Consider the following 23,084-nt stretch of genomic DNA (forward strand, 5'->3'; position numbering starts at 1 on the left):
TTCGCATCAAATTCTTCGGAAATTCTGTCAAAAAATGGCTTCTCATTACTAAATTCTACCAAAAAATGCCTTTTCTGTAGCAAGTTTTGTCATAAATGGCTTTTCACTACCAAAGTCGGTCAAAAAATGAAGTTTCTCTATCAAATTTTGTCAAAAATGGCTTTTCACTACCAAATTTATCAAAAAATAACATTACTCAATCGAATTCTTCAAAAAAAATGCTTTTTTATCACGAAATTCAGTCAAAAAGTGGCTTTTCATTACAAAGTTCTATCCAAAATAGCTTTTCATTTCTTAAATCGGTCATAAAATAGTGTTTCTCATTCAAATTCTGTCAAAACAGACATGTACATATTAAATTTTGGAAAAAAGGATTCGCCCCTTATCAGATCCTGTCAAAAATCACTTTTCCCTATCAGATTCTGTCAGAAAGATGTGTACGTATGAATATCTGTTAAAAAATAGGTTCATCCTATTTTAATTCTACAAAAAAAGACTTTTTGCCATTAAATTTTATCTGAAAGTAGCGATATCAAAAGCTACTCCCAAAAATACACAAAATCCTCCATCAAATATTAAAAAAATTTCTGTCACTCCCCTGAACCCGGCTCTGTTCGACTTCGACCAATAAACATCATAACCAGTATATATACCAATTCAATTTCTCTAAATCCGGATGCTCTCATTAAAATTTTTATTTTTCTGATATTTACTGGCACGTAGATCTCAATTATTCAATTAAAATCTAAATTATTTTTTCTAGTTACTCAACATTCTATTCGACTTTGTTTCACGTATCATATACGTAAATTTTCATCTTATGACATTCTCGATACTTGTTCTGTATATTAAATACTTTGAGCCGAATAAATTAGTTCAAAAACACGAAAATTCAAAGATTATTTTCATTCAGACCACCTTAAAGGGAGTAATAATAAAGAAGACAGACAGGGCCACCTGTTCTAAGTACTTCGCAGTTGAGTGAATACTTAGGGTACGACTTCCTTCAAAGGTATACTGCAACGTTATTTTATGTGGCTTTTCTGAAAATCTCGCCGAAATAGAATTATAAATACGAGTTTATATGAAGAAAAACTAATTTGACAAAGATCATTTCGTATAATTAAATCGGCCATCTTGAATATATTGTCAGTCAAATTAAATTTGGAGGAGTAAGTGCAGATTTTTTTCCAATAACTCATCCAGAATTCAACATGTAATTTTATGTACTGTATATCCAATTAATTGATCTTTAACCTTTTTTCATTTGGAGAAAATACATCGTATCACTAAATAACTATTTTCTATAAGTAAGCGAAATTGTTTATCGTCGTCTGCTTGCCACATTCATTCTTCAATCTAACTCTAATTGTATTTAATTAAAGCAAATTAGTTATAATTGGTTTCTTAGTCTCTTGCATATCTTTATTTACAAACATTTCAACCACGTGCTGCATTCAATTCCGCTTAAATTTATTTTATTAGAAATTTTTTAAATTATAATTACGTTTTAAGGTATTTTAGGCAACACTCAATACGAAGTTCAATGTCAAATATTATAAAGCATCCTAGACCTTTATAAAAATTAAATGAATTTAGTTAAAACATTATATAACGTTTGATTATAACATAAACATTTTAATTTATGAATATTTGGAATAATCTTATACAGAGTGTTTTTCCATATCAGTTGCCGCCATTTAAAAATCTGTCTGGGAAATAGGGAGTACATAATGGTTGGATGGTAGGCAAAAAAACCGTTAGGCGCCAACGGAATATAATTACATAAACAAATATGTGTTTAAACATAGATAATACGATGAAGGTTCAAAAATTTATCACAAATATAATAATTATAGCTTTAAGTAGCTAAGGGTCATCAAAAACAAGAGATTAATAATTAATTTTTACAATTTTATGTTTAATATAAAACTGCAAACCACCCAAGTGACGTTATTTATTGAACTTTTTGTTAATTATTTTTTTTTATTCAATTAAATGCAGTGTAATTGATAATTTGAAGTAAATATTGTTTGAATACGATAATATCGAACAAAATCATAAAAAGAACAAAGAAAAATGTAGGAAAAAACATGATACAATTGTTAACGATTTTTAAGGAAACTATGGAAGGTTCTATGATGTTTTTCGGTGTGAATATCTCGAGAAGAAGCTGTTTTTTATAAATTTCTATTCAAATAGAGTTTCCCTATGATATTTTGTCACAAAATAGCATTTTTCCATCAAAATTTAGCAAAAAATATCATTCCCCTATAAAATTCTGTCGAAAAATTGCTTTTCCATATAATGTTTTGCCAAAAAATCATTTTTCTCTATCAAATTATTTGACAGAATGGATTTTCGTTCTTTGCCCTACCAAATTCTGTCAGAAAAAGCATTTCCATTTAAAATTCTGCAATTAAATTCTAATAACAAATGACATTTTCCTATCGAAGTCTGTCAAAAAATATTTTCCCCTGCCAAATTCTGCCACAAGAAGTGTTTCCATATAAAAATCAGGCAAAAATTATGGTTACCCATCAAATAATGTCAAAAAATAGCTTTTCTTTATTAAAAACAGTAAAAAATGGCATTTCCTATTAAATTCTAAATAAAAATCGTTTTTTTTTCTTAATAAATTATGTCAAAAGATGACACTTCCCTATCATATTCTGTCGAAAAATAGTTTTTCCATAAAAATGAAAGAAATGACTATTCTACGTCAAATTTATTTTGTTAGTAAACGCGTTTTTATATACAATTCTAACAAAACATGGCGTTTCTTTATCAAATTCTGTTAAAAAATGGCTTTTTCCCATCGAATTCTACCAAAAAATCAGTTATCTACATGAAATTCTGTCAAAAATATCATTTTTCACTACCAAATTCTGTCAAAAAAGTGTTTACATATAAAATTCAGATACAAAATGGCGGTTACCAATCAAATATTGCCAGAAAATGGTTTATCTCTCTCAAGTTTTGTCAAAGGTAGCTTTCCTATGAGAAATTCAGTAAAACAAAACTTTTCCTACCAAATTCTGCGTTTTCATAACAAATTACAACACATTCAAAGCATAGAGAGAAATAAGGATACTTATAAGAACTTTTTTTGAAAAAGTTGACAAAAAATAATCAGAATTTTTCTAGGAGAAAAAAATTCTGGCTCTTTTCTTGATAGTTACTTTTTTCGTGCAACAGATTAATAAGTCATTTTTCGCAGTCAACCATTTCATGACAAAAATCCGTCAGGTGGTAGCTACGCCACTGGCGTTTATCTATCACCATTAATTTATTAATAAAATTCCCATCACTCTGTACAATAACATCTTTCACAAATAGAAATGGGTTCATATTGATAAAATATTTCGGAGCGATATGTTTTTATTAATAAAATGTTAAGGTCACCGATCTGTGATAAACCCAAACGAGTTTAATAATATTTTTACCCTCGAAAATTAGATTCCAAACAGATTATTGCGCAATTAGTATTTAAACAGAAAAAAATAACAGCGCCATATATGTTCTAAGTTATATCGACCGAGCTATTTGAGGTTATATTACGTATTATTCAATATTATCGATAATAATAATAATAATAGATTCATATATTATTTTGATAATAATAAGAAAAGTATCAATAATTATTACAATACCTGATCTTGTAGTGGACAATCTTCGATACATCTTGTTTCCACTTCATTTTCATAATGGTCGAAACAACTAGTCCTCACTATCAAACAACAAATAACTATCACTGCTAAGGTTTTCATTTTACTAAAAAAATTATTTCCTCATAATCACACTATAAGGCACAAATAGTTTTTTTTTTTAATTCGCGTTAAATTATTTACATATTTGTTTCAAATTGTGCGTTGCTACTAAGTTTTAAAAGGGTGAGATCGCGCGCGCGTTTTCTGTAATCAGTATGATGTCGTAGTGTTAGAAGGATTGAGTGACTGGTTTTAGGCAGACGCCGCTCTCACGTTATCCAATCAAATGAGCTGTTACTACCGGAGTTACCCCACTCTGCCATTAAATGCTCACCAACGACAAGTGCTTTATTGAACAAGAAAAAAACAATTAACATTGTCAAACAAAGCTTAACCACTTCCGTTGGGCGTTCATGATTGTTTTTTTTTATTAGGGACAGAGTTGCGGACATTTTATTAGATATTGCAAAAAAAACTTCGACTATTATAAAAAACGATTTATTTAGTTTTTTTTGGATATTATAACTGCTGGGTATTTATACGAGGTGTCTTTAAACTGTTCTTTCGAAAAAAGATTTGATCGTGTCAAAATCTCTCAACAAATTGGTTTTTTCCAAAAAATCTATCAAAAAATGAGTTTTTTCATCAAAAAATTGGTCAAAAATTATTTTTTACTATCAAATTCTACCAAAAATTGGGTTTTTCAAAAATAGCTTCTGCACAAAAAATTAGATCACGAAATGACTTTATACTATCTAATTTTTTAAAAAAAATGGCTGGATTGATTTTTTATATAAAACTCTGCCAAAAAGTGGCTTTTCCTAGAAAAATCTTTCAAAAAACAGCATTTCCTAGTAAATTTTATCAAGAATGGCTTTTTCATGGAAAATTTGGTCAGAAAATTGCTTTTTCTCATAAAAATCTGTTCAAAATTGGCTTTTCCCTATTGAATTCTGCCAAAATCTACCTTTACAGTTAGAAATTGTCAAATTTTGACAACAAATAACTTTTCTATATAAAACTTTGCCAAAAATGGCTTTTTCCTATCAAAATGTGTCAAAAATTAGTTCTTTCTTCATTAAATTTTGATCAAAAATGGATTTTGCAAAAAAGTTTCGTTCAGAAAATGACTTTTTACTATTAAATTATGTCAAAAATTAACTTTTTAATATCATATTCTGTCAAAATCTGCCGTCACCACTAGAAATTATCAAAAAATGTCTTACTTATGCAATTCTGTCAAAAAATTTTTTTTCTTGTTGAATTTTTTAAGAAATAAAGTTTCAACGTGAAATTCTTCCAAAAAATTTATATATTGTAAAAAAACTTCACATATTATGAACGTATTTCTTTATACGCCAAGATAATGATACAAGAGGTCTTTAAACTGTTTTTTGAAAATAAAAAGTTTTGTATATATTCACGCCATTTTCATTTCAATCTAGATGTAGATAGAAATATATTTGGTTTTGGATCATTAACCTACTAAATGACGAAGAGATCATCTGATCCATTCTAACATTTTTTTTATATTTCTTTTTCGTCTCCTCTAGTAAATTTTATTTCTGCCATTTAGTTATTTTATTGTTAATTTCGAAGGTTGACAACGATGCAAAAGAGAAAAACAGAGTCAGCCATGATGCGATAACTGCTATACATTGTACCAAGCAATGTCACATTTTGAGCTTGCAGTCTCCAATTTCACCGAAAATATCGTATTTCTCTCGAAATAATTAATAACCTGTTAATACTTAAATTTAAACTATTAAAATTTATATTAACTTGTAATAAATTTAATTAAAAAATAACTGCCCCCATCTCTATACGTAAATTTAACCCTTAATTGGTACGTTAATTTGCTCATTTCCTGTACTTACTACATAAGGTGGTTCAAGTGACCACTATGCATGGTAATTAAGAAGTAAATTGTTTTAATTTCTATAGAGCAATTGGTCCTTTTTTAAGATGCACTTTAGGTTAAATTAGTTCCATGGAGTTCTTTATTATATTAGGGTAGGTAATTTAACATAAAAAGTTTTTAGAATTGAGGATTTTATGTATACATTGAAAAGATAAGGCATCCCTATATGATTCAATAATTACATCATAGTTTTGTTAAGTACCTATTTCCTGAACTCAGATTTATTATTTTAAAACTAGATAGCGCTACGCTTTATGAAATGTCAAAAACAGAATTAGTAAAATTGGTTGCATATATATATTGGTATTTTTGACAATTTTTTATAATTAATGATTGAATATATTGAAAAAAAAACATTATGATGATGATTTGATAATAACATGATTTTATGAAGCACTCATTTTCTGATTGGGTTGTTTTAACTTGGGAAATGTCAAAAACAGAATATGTAAAGCTAGTTGCATAATACTACAACTTAAATCGGTATTTTTGACAAATGTTTATAATTAACGATTGAAAATATTTTAAAAACAAAATACCACGATGATTTAATAATAACATAGTTTTATTAAGCACCAATTTCTTGATTTATTAATCTAATATTGAATATCGTTTTTTGACTTAAAAAATCTCAAATGTAAAATTGGTTGCATATCATTACAACTTGAATTTTTCAAAAGGCATGTCATTTCAAAAAAGAAGATTACTGCAAGGCAACAGTTGTTATTGTTGTTTATTTGGAAGAAAGGAAAAACCTCTATTCAAAAATATAATGATTAGCTGGAATTTATAGACAAGTACCATTTATTTTTAAAGTATACGTTGTAAATCGGTAGTGTTTCCAAAACAAGTTTTATGTGATTTCAAAACGCCCAAATAATATATTTCAAATATGGAAAATTGTGTTCGATTCATACAAAAAGGTAAGTAAATAATAATATAAAATGTAAATCTTATTTGTACAGCTTTTTTATTATATCGTCTATTAAATCTCTACCTAACCTATTTATTTCCTCGTAATTTACATGAATGATATTGTCATTATTTTATCAGTAGATTGATAGTACAAAATACCTAATCATTATAACGAACAAAAATTCTATTATTCCTTTAATATCCTTGAGCTAGATTGTTACTTTCTAGATTTAGTTGATTAGTTTTGTAATGGTCACCGTAACATATGTATGAATAATTATACTATAAAATTATTTAAATTAGGTGAAAATAAATTATCTTCTAACGATGTGGAAAAGATGAAAGTGCAGATTCAAAAAATTGATGGATCGGTGATGAAAGTTTCTGATAATTTATCTTATATTGATGTTGTTATACCAGAAGGCAATTTTAACTTAATCAAGTAAGTAATACCATATGTTTAAAATTTCTGTTAACAATTATTCATTTAATAAATATAGGTTAGATCTACATATCGTTATAGTAAACATTTTCGTCTATCTAAAGTAATATATAGATAGGTATTGTGTAAACATTCAATATAAATAGATTAATTATCTATAAGAGGATAATAACTGGTTATGGTTTGAAAAAATATATTGATTTGTCTGTATATACATCATTTTTTGTCAAAAAATAACGTAGATTATTAAAAGGAAACTAGAATCACATTTATATTCAATTTTTAGCCATTGTTTGAAAAAAAATCCCGATTTCCTCTAACATTTTTTATATTTAGTTTGGATTAACATTTTGTTAACTTCTCTTTAATTATTTAATTAATACTATTATAAAAACATTAACTGATTTATTTCGACATAATTTGAAAGTTTAATATGAATATTAAATGAGCAATAAACATACTAAATGGTTTTATAGACATAAAACTTTATTTTTTCGTCACCACAACTCATAATAATGATAACTGTTGTTTACAAATACTCGATGATAAACTTTTCAAAAAATGATTAGTATTATCTTGAATTATTTAGTGTATTCGGCTCATTAGTTGATAATTTGAACACGTTGCTTTTGCTTGTTGAACTCAACAAACGGGGTTTGATTTTCATTACACATAAACATGTCTGATGAAGAATATCTTTTAGGAGAAGAAGAACGGTATGCTTAGTTAGATATTTACATATTTGGTAAATAATAAGTTGTTTTTTTTAGGAATATATCGGATTCGTTGGGGTTCGAGGCTTTGATTAGTAATAAAATAGACAACGAATGCCAAAGATCACCCAGAGAATGTGCTGGAGATTTTGTAAACATCGGTATGGACACGGAACCAGCAGAAACGAGTATTATTACAGTGAATATAGATGGAATGACGTGTATGTCGTGTGTAAAGACCATCGAAGAAACGGTAGGAAAAAAACGTGGAATTTTAACCATCAAAGTGAGTAAAACTAAAAATATTTTTGTTTATATTTCGTGATGAAACATATCTTCAAGGTTGTAGCATAATTTTATTGATAACAAAAGTATTTTCAATTAAATTTGATAATTTTATCAAAAATTATGTTCTATATTTTTCTTTTCTTATTTAATGTTGAAATATATTGACAAAATTTCAAAAAATTTGACTGACTATACACCATCAGACTTGAAACATCCTACTACTTGAAACAGATACAAGAACAATATGCTTGTTGAAAATACACCAAGGATCCATTTTATTGCTCCATGACCTTTCTGAAGCAATCAAAATGTTTTTATGAGAATGAGTTTTGAAAAGGGAAGCTAATCTGTGCCATTATGGACAAGATACTCCAAAAATTATTGGAATCTCAGTAAAATCAAGGTATAATCCCATACCCCTGAAATCTCAGGAAGAATTTGATACTTAATATAGTATACTTGAACTTAATATAGGGGATGAGGATTAAACCTCTATTTAAATAATTGTAAAAGTTTCTCATTGCAAGCTAGAGCTATAGAAATGAAAATTTAACCTTCCTGAAACTGGTACAGGTACCTGGGAGTTTGTTAGTGAATTGGAACTAGAACAAGAGCTGTAGATGGTGTCAAAACAACTCTAATAGTGGGGTTTTATAAAACTTATGTTGCTTTCTTATTTAGCCCCAATTGAGCTTTGAAAAAGGAAGCAAAACATTATTGCAGTGACATTCTGGACTAGATAATTCAAAAATTATTGGAATCTCAGTAAAATCAAGGTATAATTCTTTACTGCTGAAATCTCAGGAAGAATTTGATGAAATTAAGTCTAGAATTAACTTAATCTAGGGGATGAGGATAAAACTCCTATTTAAGTATTTGTAGAAGCGTATTGACGGGATTTGGAGCTGTAGGAGTTTGTTAGATAACTGGAACTGGAAGCTCTAATAAAGGGGGTTAATAGCCTGTAAGTTACATCTTTCAAAGTCATTTGTAGATTTCGATATTTGTAGGTGAATTTACAAGAAAAAACCGGTTTGGTTAGATACGATGCCGCCTTAGTTACCCCACAAGAAATATGTGATTACATAGATGATATGGGTTTTGAAGCCTCCATACCTTTAACTTCTTTAGGTAAAACAGAAGGAATAACATCGGCTGTAATAGATATCCGTGGGATGACCTGCAATTCTTGCGTTCAAACTATCGAAGGTAAATAAAAACCAAAAATTTTCATTATTTTCATACATAAATTTTCGAAACTAGTTCGATTTACGTTCATATCTAGTTTTGGCGACTATCTGATGATAAAATCAAAATATATATATCTAATATCATTTATTACAGGTATGATATCTACTTCTGAGGGAATAAAAAAGATAAAAGTCGATTTGGATAAACAAGAAGGTTATGTCGAATTTAATATGAATAAAACTGATGCTGAAAAAATAGCCGAACAGATAGAAGATATGGGTTTCGAGGCTTACGTTAAATCTGATATTGATAAAATGCCCAGAAGTAAAAGATCCCCATCGAAAATTAAGACTGATGTAGTAGTAGATAAAGAAAATTTTTCTAGATGTTATTTACAAGTTAAAGGTATGACTTGCGCCTCTTGTGTGGGGGCTATCGAAAAACATGTGGCACGATTAGAAGGTAATTATTATTATTATTATTTTTAGAATAACATTTGTTGTAGTGAAAGGCGATCAACCACTCCAATCCTGTTGTTTGTTTACATTTTCAAAAAAACCTGTCAAATGACTTCAATTTGAAGTATTGACATCAAATTTTGAAATTTCCAAAAAATTACCCAGTTGATTATGTTTTACAATGTAAATAAACAGCAGTACCGGATTGGCTCCAACGACATTATTAAAATATGTTTTCACTGTACGTTTTTAGTTATTTAAATTTTTTATTTCTCCTTATAGAGTATCTATTTAGATATAATTTGAAAATATGACATATTTCGACTGTTTTCACATGTTTTTTCACCATTTAGAAAGATTAGTTTCCGGGTCGCGGTTTAAAGTCGGTAGTCCGGCCCTGTTGTTTGTTTACATTATCTAAAAAACCTGTCAAATGATTTTAATTTGAAGAAATTGACATTCATATCGATTTTAGGTCTAAAAAAGTGAAAATAATTCGTATTATAACTAGATCTTGAAGTATTGACATGAAATTTTGAAATTTTTATAAAATTAGTCAGTTGACTATGTTTCCCAATGTAAACACACACTAGTACCCGACTGGTCCAAACGACATTATTTAAATATGTTATCACTATACGTTTTTAGTTGTTTAATTTTTTTATTTCTCCTTATAGAGCCTCCATTTGGATATAATTCAAAAATATGACATATTTTGACTATATTCACATCTATTCTTTCCATTTAAAAAAATGTCCTTTCAGGTATTTGATGATACATTTTTCTGTGTCTACTTTTTTATCTTTCCCCATAATTCTTCTTCTACTATACATTTTTTAATCGATATTAAGACCTACTACTACAACAGTATCAAATTTTTTTCATAAATCCTTGCATTATTTTTATTTTCTTATTATACAGGTGTACACAAAACTGCGATATCATTATTGGGCGCTAGAGCCGATATAAAATACAACCCAAATGTAATCACCCCCGAACAGATCGCCGTTTCTATAACAGATTTAGGGTTTCCTTCGACTGTGATGAGACAGTCTGGTATAGATGAAACCGAAGTAGATGTCGAAATCTTCGGAATGACTTGTGCCAGTTGTGTACACAAAATAGAAACGTTCATTTTGAAAGTACCCGGTATAAAAGATGCCAAAGTATCACTAACCACGAAAAGGGGTAAATTTAAATATGATCCGGAAGTGACAGGTCCAAGGTATGTCAAAATGTGATTCATTAAGCTAGTTTTACACATTAACAACATGAATTTTGAATAAAAAAGATACTACCGCCAAAATAGTGGCAATATTCGGTCCATACCGTGGAAAATTGGTTTAAAAAGAGGATTGAAGTAAATTATGAGATATGGTATCTTAAAGTTGCAAAATCTTGAATCGAAGTTTGGAAAATTTAATAAACTTTGAGGTTCAATATCTGTGAAAATAAAAGAGTTAGAGCTCGATTTTCTGCTCAAATTTCTTCTTTTTGGATAAGTCTAACAGTGTATATACTAATTTTCATGAAATTTTCTCAAATTAATGGGAAATTTTGATATTTAGGCTCGTAAATAATTAAAAAGGAATTGTGACTTAGAAAATATAAAAATTGAATCGAATTGAGGCTCTACATAAGTGAAAATAGAAGTTAGGGTGTTATAGGATTTGTTTGTTCCTCAAAACAAAATTTTTTGAGTAAAAAAAACTAAATATGGAAATTTTTGTCCAAATAATTGGGGTGATTTATTAAAAATAATATATTTATGTTTATCAAGACAATTAAGGCTCTAAAAATAATCAGGGCTCCATTTTCTGCTAAAATTTCTTCTTTTTAGAATCAATTAGCGTGTTCATACTAGTTTCAAGATATTTTCAAAAATTAATTGAAAATTTTGATATTTAGGATCGTTAATAATAAAAAATATGTCATAACCTCAAAAAAAACTAATAGGGCATTTATAATGATAATAAATTGGTTTAAAACAAACTTATACCCAAAAAAATAAATTTCAAATCACTAGAAATAGATTAATATAGTTAATTTTTTTATAATGACCTCTCTACCCTTTTTAAAGGGGTTGACATTAAAAAAACAAGTCTCCATTTAAAATATCCTACAGTCCAAAATAATGGAGATATTCACTTCATGTTTTGTAAAACTCTTTTCAAAGTATTAGTTTATCTAAAAAAATCGTATACAATCTATTGTATGATTCCTGAGATACAGAGTGTCCAAAAAAAAATTCAAAATCTTATAGTTACTACAATGAAAAAAAAATGATTTTTTTTTCTAGAAACATCATTGAATCAATAAAAGAATTGGGTTTCGAAGCTCATTTGTTTTCAAGGGATAATGCAAACGGCGGCGACTATTTACAACACAAAGAAGAAATAAGAAAATGGAAAAGGAGTTTTCTATTTTCTTTAGCTTTCGGCGGTCCCTGTATGATAGCTATGATGTATTTCATGATAAAAATGTCGTCTTCGACTATGTCCCATCACGACATGTGTTGCATAATACCAGGTATGTTCGAAAACTTGTCTCTTCGACACCGATATTCGTCTACCACAATATCTTATTTTTCTGTTTTGGTAATTGGTAAAATTTTTTATCGATATTTTAGGTCTTTCAACCGAAAATCTTATACTATGGGCATTATCTACCCCCGTTTTGATTTTCGGGGGTAAACATTTTTTTGTACAGGCCTACAAATCTATTAAACACCGTACCACCAATATGGACGTACTTATAGCGATGGCTACTTCTATATCGTACACTTACAGCGTTTGCGTTGTCGTGGCGGCGATGATTATGAAAGAAAACAGTTCTCCTCAGACATTTTTCGATACACCCCCAATGTTGTTGACCTTTATCAGTTTGGGGAGATGGTTGGAGCACATAGCCAAAGGTAAAACATCGGAGGCATTGAGTAGGTAAGATTAATCCATTTTTCTTCCTTACAGCTCAAAATATTTGTCATTAGGGGGTTGACAATGTGATTTTTGTCAAATTAAACCAAATGAAAAAATCATTCGGAAGGTGGTTGACCATAACTTTGTCTTGTAAAATGAGGCTAAATGTCTTTGTATGATGTGAGAGGGTGAGATATATGACTAAAATTGCCTTCGACACCCTCATACATCTGAAAAATGATTTTTATTAAGTTCTGTTGAATTTTTTAAGCTGGGATTGTATATAGGACAGTTTCTTGCAGAAAAACTGTTTCGAAGGATGTTTCACCATTTTTTTGTCCATAAAAGTAGGACTAAATGTCTATTAAAGGTGTAAGAGGGTGGGATATAGGACTAAAATTGATTCAGGTACCCTCATACTAACTAACTACTATCAACCAATATCAACAATTCAAAGCTGTAATTAAATACAGGACAGTTTTCTGTGGAGGAATTGTTTCTAAGGATGTTTTACCATACTTTTATCCATAAAAGTGCGACTAAATGTCTTTATATGATCTAAGAGGGTGAGATATAGGACTTGAATTGCTTCAGAAACACATAGACTTTGAAAAACTAATTTCTATCAAGTTGTATTGAAATATCAAAGTTGTGATTGAATGCAGCACAGTTTTTTATGGAAAAACTGATTCGAGGAATCATTTGCCATACTTTTGTCCATAACATAGAGTCCAAATGTCTTCGCAAGGCCTACTGAGAGAAATATTAGACTCTAATTGCCTCAGTTGTCTTTGTACTTTTGAAAATCTAATTTCTATCAAGTAAAATGAAAAATTCGGAGCCATGATTGGATACAGGATAGTTTTTTGTGGATAAAATGATTCCAAAGATGTTTTACCATACCCTTGTCCATAAAATATTGTCCAAATGTCTTCATATTAACTAAAATGAAGAGACACTGGTTTTACATGATCAGATATATTTAGTAAACCATTATCTAGGCTTATGACTTTGTTTTTAACTTCTTTATCACTGTTCCACGTGTCTATTTCTATTTATCTAGTTGTAAGATGTAAAGGATTAGAATTTTATGCCCCAATAAACATTTTTTTTCAAATTGTAATCTTATCGATTCCTAATTTGGTGAAATTCGATTAAGGACCACGAAAAATCCAAGTTTTTACAAACCATATGGAAAATAGTATGGAAGTAAATGACATTTTTCTTTTAGTTTATTGTCATTGAAAGCCACTGATGCAGTACTGGTTACGTTGAGTAAGAAAGGAACGATTCTAAATGAAGAACAAGTAAATGTCGATTTAGTTCAAAGGGGAGATATTTTGAAGGTGGTACCCGGTGCAAAAGTACCAGTGGATGGTAAAGTTATACAGGTAATCATTTATTGTGTACAGTTTTTTTGTTTTGACAAAAACTGATGGCATACAAAAAAGACTACAAAAATACGACAAAACAAGATAAAAAACCTCAACAATAAGAAGCCAAATTTTACTAAAGTTATTTCGATGAATTATTAATATTCACCTTTTAAAATATTTCCAATTATTAATGAAGCACCCTGTATAATAAAATAATATTAAAAAAGCATTAGAGCACTATGTTGACAAGTTATTACCTCAAACTACAGGGCGATATAAAAATTTACCGCCCCAGACCGATACAAAAAAATTAATTCCATTTCATTGGTACACTCTATAAAATTTCTCCCTTAGGGTCAATCGATGTGTAACGAAAGCCTAATAACCGGCGAAAGTATGCCGGTACCAAAAAAAATCGGCAGTACCGTAATAGGTGGTTCCATAAACGAACACGGTCTATTAATAATCGAAGCAACTCATACGGGCGAAGCCACCACCTTATCCCAAATAGTTAAACTAGTCGAAGAAGCCCAAACGTCCAAAGCCCCCATACAACAACTGGCCGATAAGATAGCCGGTTATTTCGTACCGACAGTGGTACTTTTGGCACTTTTGACCTTAATTGTATGGTCTGTGATAGGATCCATCGATATAAACAAGTTACCTTTGACTGATATGGAAAAAGAGGGTTACACCAACACCGAAATCATCTTGCAGTTCGTGTTCAGGTGCGCCTTGAGCGTACTGGCCATAGCGTGTCCTTGCGCCTTGGGACTAGCCACGCCGACGGCAGTTATGGTGGGAACAGGTAGAGTACCACATACTTCTTATCTGGTTTATATACCATAATGTGAAATTTTTCTTTCCAGGTATAGGCGCAGTTAATGGTATTTTGATAAAAGGAGCTGAACCTTTGGAAAACGCTCATAAAGTCAAAGCCGTTATGTTCGATAAGACCGGTACCATCACCAAAGGTGTTCTGGAAGTGGCTAAAGTTTGGATGCAAGGCGATACTCTTAGTCCTACGTTGATTCTGGCTGCTATAGGATCGGCGGAAACTAATTCCGAACATCCCATAGCCGTAGCCATAACTAAATATATTAAAGATGTACTGGGTGAGTCGTTATTAGCGTGAATGAATATTTTTTTGTATTATTTTTAGTCTGACAGGAGGTTATGGATAAAGAAAACCCGATTGGAGACTACAGAAAACGTCAACATTGACAGAACATTAAAAACAAAAAAAAATTTAGAAAATTTGAAACGTCAAAATTGACAGAACGTCACAAAAAACAACAAACACTGCCGAAAGTTTATAAAATCGACTGTCAGAAGACCATCGAAAACGAAAAACGTTGACAGAAATTTATAGAAAACGACAATATTTGACAGGAGCTTATAAAAAACGCCAAAAGTGACAGAAGACTTCAAAAAATACAAAAGAAAGTTTAAAAAACGGAAAAATTGATCAAAAAACACAAAAAAACGACGAAACTGACAAAAACCTATAAAGAAACCTCGAAAATTGACAAAAGATTATTAAGAAAATGTCAAAACTGACATAACTTTTCAAAAACGACGAAACTTTATAAAAAGAACAGAAAAACTCACTGAAATTGTCAAAAATTGACAAAGATTTATTGTCAAAAAATGACAGAAGACCTTGAAAAACAAACAAAATTTGTAAAAAATGTCAAAATTGGTAGAACATGTCAAACAAGGAAAAAAACTGTAAAAAGTAAGAACGTGAAAAGTGAACAGAAATCTGGAAAAAAACGTCAAAATAATGAGAAAACGTCGAAACTAAAAGATACTCACAAAAAAATGAAAACAACTTACCATTAAACGTCAAAAATTGACCGTAAATTCAAAAAAATTGACGGACAACCACAAAAATTACAAAACTGACAGATGTTTACAAAAAACTGACAGAAGACCATCAATAAGGACATTCATTGACAAAAGATTACAAAAAACGTCAAAAATTGACAGATGATTACTAAAAATGACAAGAATTGGCAGAATTTCACAAAAAAAATATCAGAAACTAATACAACACTGAAAGAGTACGTTAAACTGACAGAGGACTAGCAAAAATGACGAAAATTGACAGTAAATCGTCAAAAACGAACAAAACATCTCGAAAATTGACAGATGATGACCAAAAATGACAAGAGCAGAATTTTACAAAATCATAAGAAACTAATACAACACTACAAAAAATAACTCAAACTGACAGAGTACCAACGAAATTTGACATATGACAAAAATTGACATATTTTTACAAAAAAACATCAGACACTAATACAACACAACAAAAAGCCACTGAAACTGACAGACGATTACCAAAAATGACGAAAATTGACAGAAGTTGACAATAAAACGTCAAAAATTAACAGACGATAACCACAACCGTCAAAATCTGACAGTATTTTACAAAAATATCTCAAATCCTTGACAATCAAATCCATAGATTCCAATTTTAAAGATCCCAAACCAGTAGCCATAACTAAATATATTAAAAACATTCTGGGTGAACAATTATTAGCATAAATAAAAATTTTATTCTATTATATAAACTCAAACTTGTTTAAATACCACGATTTCGACTAATTTTAGTAACAATATGACATTAACACGTTATACAGGGAGTTATTTCTTTATTGTAGGTACCGATCAAACTGGTAAATCGACAAATTTCCAAGCGGTACCGGGTTGCGGAATGAAATGTACCGTTTCGAATCTCGTTGACGTTCTCAATGTTGCCAGAACTACTAATAACACCGAATTAGTAAATTTCACTAATTTAGTGCAAGCCGGTAGTTCAGGAATGTTTAGTGTCAAAGACGTACAGGTTAGTCCCTTATTTCTCTCTAATTTACATTGTTATTGAATCACACTGTATATAAAAATTTTTTAGAGATATTTATCAATATTTTTATCGTTTGATAGACGTTGCGTTTATTATATTATCGAAGTGAGGTTAGAAGGTTCTAGATGCTCCCGGTTGTACCAGATCAAGTCATTCAAGATCAACCGAGAAGTTTTCCGATTTTCCTTCAGGATTTTATGAATGAAAAATCAATTTTATTTCATATTCGAAGGTCCTTGATGTTTTTGGTCCTTCTAGACTGGGTCTTGTATCGAAATTCTAGTAAAATGATAAAGTCTAATGAAATGCCACAACTTTTGACAAGCGTGATGTAAATGAACTACAAGGACGAACTGGTTCGTGCTAATATATGACAAGTTACAAATAACTGGATACAATTGAAATTGACAGAAAATACAAAAAAAATGAAAAAAACGACGAAAACTGGGAAAAATTAAGAAAAAATGATCGAAGGAAAGAAAAAAGTGACATAAAACTATCAAAAACGCCTAAAAGTGACAGAAGTGTACATTAAAACGTTATAACTGCAAAAAATGATAGAAAAATGATGATGATGATAGGAAAATTGTTTAAACTTGACAGGAATATATAAATAAAAACTCAAAATTTGGCAAACGACTACAAAAACAACAAAAACTGACAAGATCCAATCCAAAAACTTGCAAATCTGCCATAAGACCCAAAGTACTATAAGAAGATTATCAAAAACGACAAAACAGACAGAATACTTGCACAAGTGTCAAAAACTGACAAGAGAAAACCAAAAATCTCTAAAATTTACAGTACACAATAAAAAAGGATAAACATTGACAGAAATATCGGCCGAAGTTTAACAAAAACAGTAAAAATCGACGAAATTTTATGAAAAACGTTCAAAAATGAGAAAGCGTTACAAACCAAAAGTCAAAATATGACAGAGTACTAGAAAAATAACAAAAATTGACAGGAAACTGTCAAAAATTGAAAGAAGAAAGCCAAAAATTACCGATATTGACAAAAGTTCACCAAAAAACGTCAGAATTGACGGAATATTATCAAAAACGTTCAAAATTGACAAAACTTTACAAACAAAATGTGAAAAAACTACACAGGACTACAAAATATGACAAAAATTGAAAGAAAATTGTCATAAAATCTCTAAAATTGATAGAACACAATGAAAAACGATTAAAATTGACAGAAATATACAAACAAAAAATCACAAATTAACGCTGAAGGACAAAATCTACATAAAATGGCAGAAGAATATCTCCATCAAAATTGTCATAAACTAACAAATGACTTCCAAAAATTACTAAAATTGGCAGAAGTTTACCCCAAAAACATCAAAACTGACAAAAGACTATCAGAAATGTCTAAAGTTAACAGAAATTTATAAACAAAAAGTCAAAATCTGACATAGAACTAAAAGACTAGAAAAAACGACAAAAACTGACAGGAAACTACCACGAAAAACGTCAAAGGCTCAAAAAATTGACAGAAGAGAAGACAAAACTAAAATTGTTAGAAATTTCCAAAAAAAACAACTGACAAAAAACAACTGATTCGCATGAAAATTTGAATGAAATCAATGTTATACAGATAACAACGTTCTAAATATTTTCGATTCTTTCAAACTAGGTCGATTTCGAAATTTTAAAAAAACATCACTTTAACAGACTAAAATATGGATAGAAACGAATTTTCTTAGAAATCCCAACGTTCTAGAAACTTCTAAGCATCACATTGTCTCGAAATTCTCCCGAAAATATCACATAAACATCATTTATCGTTTCAGATCGAAGTTAGTCGATCACAAAACGTCAAACTAGGCCAACTGATCGGAGTCAGTTCTTTATTGGACAACGAAGACGGCGATTACGATATCGTCATAGGAAATAGAGAATGGATGCATAGGAACGGTTTCATAATAGCACAAGAAATTGATAGGAATATGATAACCGAAGAAGAACAAGGCAGATCGGCCGTACTTTGCGCCATCAACGGTAAAAATCGTTTAAATTATCACCTATGTACATTAATAATCGATTAAAACCACTTTTAGGTACAATAATGGCGATGTTCAGTGTAGCCGACACCGTAAAACCCGAGGCTCATCTAGCCGTTTATACATTAAAAAAAATGGGCCTCCAAGTGATACTCTTAACAGGCGATAATCGAAAAACCGCCGCCAGTATCGCTAGACAAGTCGGAATAACGAAAATATACGCCGAAGTATTACCATCACATAAAGCCATTAGAGTACAAAGGTAAATAACATGAATAATCTTAATATTTTTACTAAACACTCTGTAGATTACAGGAAAACGGCGTAAAAGTGTGTATGGTCGGCGACGGGATAAACGATTCACCGGCTTTGGCCGAAGCTTCGGTCGGTATGGCGATTGCTACTGGTACAGACGTCGCAGTCGAAACCGCCCAAGTGGTACTCATGAGGAACGATCTATTGGACGTAGTCGCTTGTTTGAAATTATCGAGAAAAACCGTCAATAGAATCAGATTGAATTTCTTTTTCGCCAGCGTTTACAATATTTTAGGTAAGTACATTTCCATCGGTATAAATTCATCTTTAACCCATCGATATAAAACCATCTATTACCCACTGGTGTACATTTCCATCGTTATTAATTCATCTAAAACCCACCGATAAACATTTCCATTGATATAAATTCATCTATCACCCACTGTTGTATATTTCCATCGGTATAAATCCATATATAACCAACCAATAAACATTTCCATCGATATAAAACCATCTATTACCCACTGGTGTACATTTCCATCGGTATAAATTCATCTATAACCCAGCAATATACATTTCCATCTATATAAATCCATTTATAACTCCTTTGTGTAACTTTCCATCAGTATGAATCCATCCATAACCCACTGATACATTTTTCAATCGATAAACTACCGATGCACATTTCGATTGAAAACCTACCAATACACGCCCTTCTATAACTCACCAATAAACATTTCCATCAGTATAAATCCATATATAACTCACTGATATACATTTCCATCGATATAAATCGATTTATATCTCTTGAGTGTACATTTCCATCAGTATAAATTGATCTATAACCCACTGTTATAAATTTTTGTTATGTTTTAGGTATACCTCTGGCGGCTGGGGCTTTCAGTTTGATGGGTTTGACGTTGGCTCCTTGGATGGCTTCGGCTGCTATGGCCCTAAGTTCGGTATCGGTAGTAAGCTCGAGTTTACTTTTGAAATTATGGTCGAAACCTACAAAAGAAACGTTGGAAACCGCCGAATACCTCTCATTTAAAAATTGTGATAATTTGGATTCGATATCGATACATAGAGGATTGGATGACGTCGATCAAATCGACGGAAGGGCAACGAAATTTTCGAGGTATACTAAAACGTGACGATTCGAATTAAAATTCGATTAAAATTTGTCGGAATCGCTCGATATATTGTTAGGTTAATGTTGTGAGCGTTTGGGGGTTATAACTTTAATTACTCACCCGGTATATTAGGGATTACGTGAAAGATATGAGTGTAAGCAAATGTTAAGTACAAATTCGATGATCGCTGGGGAGTTTGTCCGTTGTCGAAATTGTTTATTAGATAAAAATGAACAACTTTGTACATGGGGGATTACAGAAACCCAATTATGTCACCTCTAAAATCCGTTTTTTTTTTTAATTTTTGGGCGTCAAAAATTCGATGAAATTTCAAATTTATGTCTATTTTTGTGCACCGATGGAAGTAATTCGGTGTTTAAATCGTTTATTAGATAAAAATGAACCACCCTGTACATGCTGGTGTACAGAAAACCAATTAGATCACCTCTAAAAGCAATTTTTTTGATTTTTTTGCGCGAAAATTTCGAATTATCTTGACGATCTCAATAGTTTTCAAGGTTATGTTCACTGAGAGAACTAAGTCGGTGAGTTATATAAAATTGAAGTTTTTTTTGTCATTTGAGTCCTAAAAATTCGATTAATCTCTACAATTTTAATTATTTTCAAATTTTTGTTCAAGTGCTCCCCATTGGAAGTAATTAGATAAAATTGGACCGCTCTGTATATATAAAACTAACCTAAACTCTATAAAGTCGTCACTTTGAGCCATTTTTTTATTTGAGCGCCAAAAATTCGATTAAAAGTTTCATTTTCTATAATTTTCAAGTATCGATGCTCTGGTGTACATTTTCTTTGAGGAAAGTAAATTACAAACAATCGAATCAATCACTACATAAAATAATATGATAAACTTATAAGTTCATGTTGAAAGGCAATTTTTTTTATTATTTGGCGCCAAAATTGTCATGCAATTGAGATAGACCGATCTAGATTTTTAGCTGTACTAACGATATTTTATAAAATGACCAAAATCCGTGGAAAAAAATAATAAATTTTGATTCCACTCCGTATATACTCAACTAACAATTATTCTCATAAAAATCACGAATTATACCAAACAATTTAATTTTTTTATCAATTTTGTATATAGTATTCAGAAAAATATTATAATTTTATTCTTTTTTCTGCTTCTTTTTTTTATTTTATATGTTTGTGTTCGTCTAACCTACTCCTCTCTATAATAACAAGCGTGGTCTTGTTGCAGGTGAGTAATCCAACCATGTTAGAGAGTAATTTTCGTTGAAAATTAAAAGTTTTTCAACGTCCCTCGTTTTTTCTTTTCAAATTATATGTTTATGAAAACGAAAAACTAAAATCTAATCAAGATATATCAACCAAATTCTTTATTTCTTTTTTGGTTAGGTTTGGAACACATCCATTTAATTGTTTTTTAATCATTTGGCTTATTGGCACACATGCCAAACTTGATTTTATAAAATTTACTTGTTTGCACACCTCCAGACCTCGTTCATTGAAAATTTCTTCAATTTTTCAACTTCTTAGATTTTTATTGATAAATAAACTTGTTTTTAGGTTTCTTTTGATAGAAAAAGAAGTCAAAAAGTTAAAGAAACTTAATAAACGAGCTCTGGACGTGTGCAAACTTGTCAAATCCCTGAAATCAAGTCAACAAGTCAAATACTTGGAAAACAATCTTTGGGCGTGTGCTAACAAGTCATATGTTGATAAAGACCTAAAAGGGATGAAACGTCTATTTTTTTCCAAATTTTCTATTAAAAGAGACCTAACATTAAAGCGAATTATCAAAATCCATATATTTAGAAAATAAATAGAAACTAAATAAAAAAAAAGATTTGAATTTCAAGTTTTTACACAATTTATAAATTGAATATTGATATTAATAGTTTTGGAAGAACTTAAACTTAAAAATGTTACCAAAAAGTTATCGAAGAATACAAAACACTGCTCACTATAACTATATCCACACTTAAAATTTCAATGTCTGGTCCTTCGAGCCTTCATTTCAATATTCTGCTCGAAGGACCAGACGAGACAATTTTGATTATTAATTTATTGTGAATATTACCAACAGTTTCCCAAATTTATATCTCCGGACAATAAAACTCATAATAAGTGTCAGTTATACAAATATTTTATCGTAAAAGTCGTTTTATTTTGGAAAATCGGGCTTCCACCCAACCTTCTTTGGGGGTATGTTAAAATTGTATATTTTTTGTCTGTTACAGATTCGTGGATAAAAATAAAAGCGTCCATCAATTGTTACTCGACAAAGAACCCACCATCAGGTTCATTAAATGAACGGGAACGTATCTTTTCGAAATTTTCAATCACCCCATTTGATCATTTTTATCCAGAATTTTTTTCCGGTAAAAAATTATAGAATTAGATATTTTTATTAGTTTTTGTATTAATTTAAGTATTAATACTAAAAAATAAGCTTAAAGTATTTTTTTGAATAAGCAAGTTTTAAATCGACCTATAGCTAAAATTCCTCTCCATTTCCTATCAAATATTATCCAACGTCTTCCAGTCTTCCTTTTTACCAATTTATTCACTCTTTATCCATTTTTCCTAACCAATTTCCCTTAATCTGTTCAGTTCCGGTTAGCTTATTTCGGCTCTGTCTCTTTAATAAATAAACTGAACAACTTATTATTAACATACTGTATTTTATATTTTTTTTCGTTATTTGCTTAATGTTTTTACTTATTTTCCAACTAGATTCCAAAAAAATGACAAAAAAATCTTATAAATTATATATTTTCTATTTATATATTGTTTAATAAAGTATTTCGTTGAAAAAATGTAGTTTATTACACATTTACATTTAAAAATCCCGCCTAAAGGCTGGTACAAATTAAATTGACACAACTGTCACTTA

General features: G+C 30.1%; 2 protein-coding genes across 7 annotated transcripts in view; one reads left to right on the plus strand and one right to left on the minus strand.

Moving 5' to 3' along the window:
• The window catches only part of LOC130450478 (proto-oncogene tyrosine-protein kinase ROS), a 42,437-nt gene extending 38,433 nt beyond the window's left edge, over positions 1 to 4,004 (minus strand). For 2 of the 3 annotated variants that reach the window (XM_056788894.1, XM_056788877.1), the window contains exon 1: positions 3,654 to 4,004. In XM_056788894.1, coding sequence (XP_056644872.1) covers positions 3,654 to 3,770 — 117 coding nt within the window. In that variant the 5' untranslated portion in view covers positions 3,771 to 4,004. The remainder of the gene's footprint in view (positions 1 to 3,653) is intronic. The other variant, XM_056788886.1, reaches the window with a different exon arrangement.
• Positions 4,005 to 6,323: 2,319 nt separating this feature from the next.
• LOC130450561 (copper-transporting ATPase 1) lies at positions 6,324 to 23,007 on the plus strand. 4 transcript variants are annotated; one of them, XM_056789023.1, is made up of 17 exons: positions 6,324 to 6,554; positions 6,850 to 6,988; positions 7,759 to 7,987; positions 9,000 to 9,198; positions 9,334 to 9,642; positions 10,560 to 10,863; positions 11,938 to 12,167; positions 12,268 to 12,577; positions 13,788 to 13,947; positions 14,287 to 14,740; positions 14,802 to 15,047; positions 16,602 to 16,786; positions 18,603 to 18,810; positions 18,870 to 19,074; positions 19,121 to 19,362; positions 19,944 to 20,205; positions 22,429 to 23,007. In XM_056789023.1, exons 1-17 carry the CDS (start codon positions 6,524 to 6,526, stop codon positions 22,499 to 22,501), a joined length of 3,786 nt encoding a protein of 1,261 aa, XP_056645001.1. In that variant the 5' UTR covers positions 6,324 to 6,523; the 3' UTR covers positions 22,502 to 23,007. The 4 variants fall into 4 exon arrangements, with proteins under 4 accessions (XP_056645001.1, XP_056645004.1, XP_056645014.1 ...); XM_056789026.1 differs by lacking the exon at positions 22,429 to 23,007 and having other exon boundaries at positions 19,944 to 21,342; XM_056789036.1 differs by lacking the exons at positions 6,324 to 6,554; positions 6,850 to 6,988 and adding an exon at positions 7,593 to 7,704.
• Positions 23,008 to 23,084: the final 77 nt, after the last annotated feature.

This window comes from Diorhabda sublineata, chromosome 1 (genome assembly GCF_026230105.1).
Source record: "Diorhabda sublineata isolate icDioSubl1.1 chromosome 1, icDioSubl1.1, whole genome shotgun sequence".
NCBI classification, from domain to species: domain Eukaryota; kingdom Metazoa; phylum Arthropoda; class Insecta; order Coleoptera; family Chrysomelidae; genus Diorhabda; species Diorhabda sublineata.

Excerpts from the sequence above, each read along its gene's own strand:
- LOC130450561 (XM_056789023.1), top strand. The coding sequence starts at position 6,524 with ATGGAAAATTGTGTTCGATTCATACAAAAAG. Across the intron at positions 9,199-9,333 it reads TTGCGTTCAAACTATCGAAG|GTATGATATCTACTTCTGAG; the intron begins GTAAATAAAAAC and ends CATTTATTACAG. Across the intron at positions 18,811-18,869 it reads CGTACTTTGCGCCATCAACG|GTACAATAATGGCGATGTTC; the intron begins GTAAAAATCGTT and ends AACCACTTTTAG.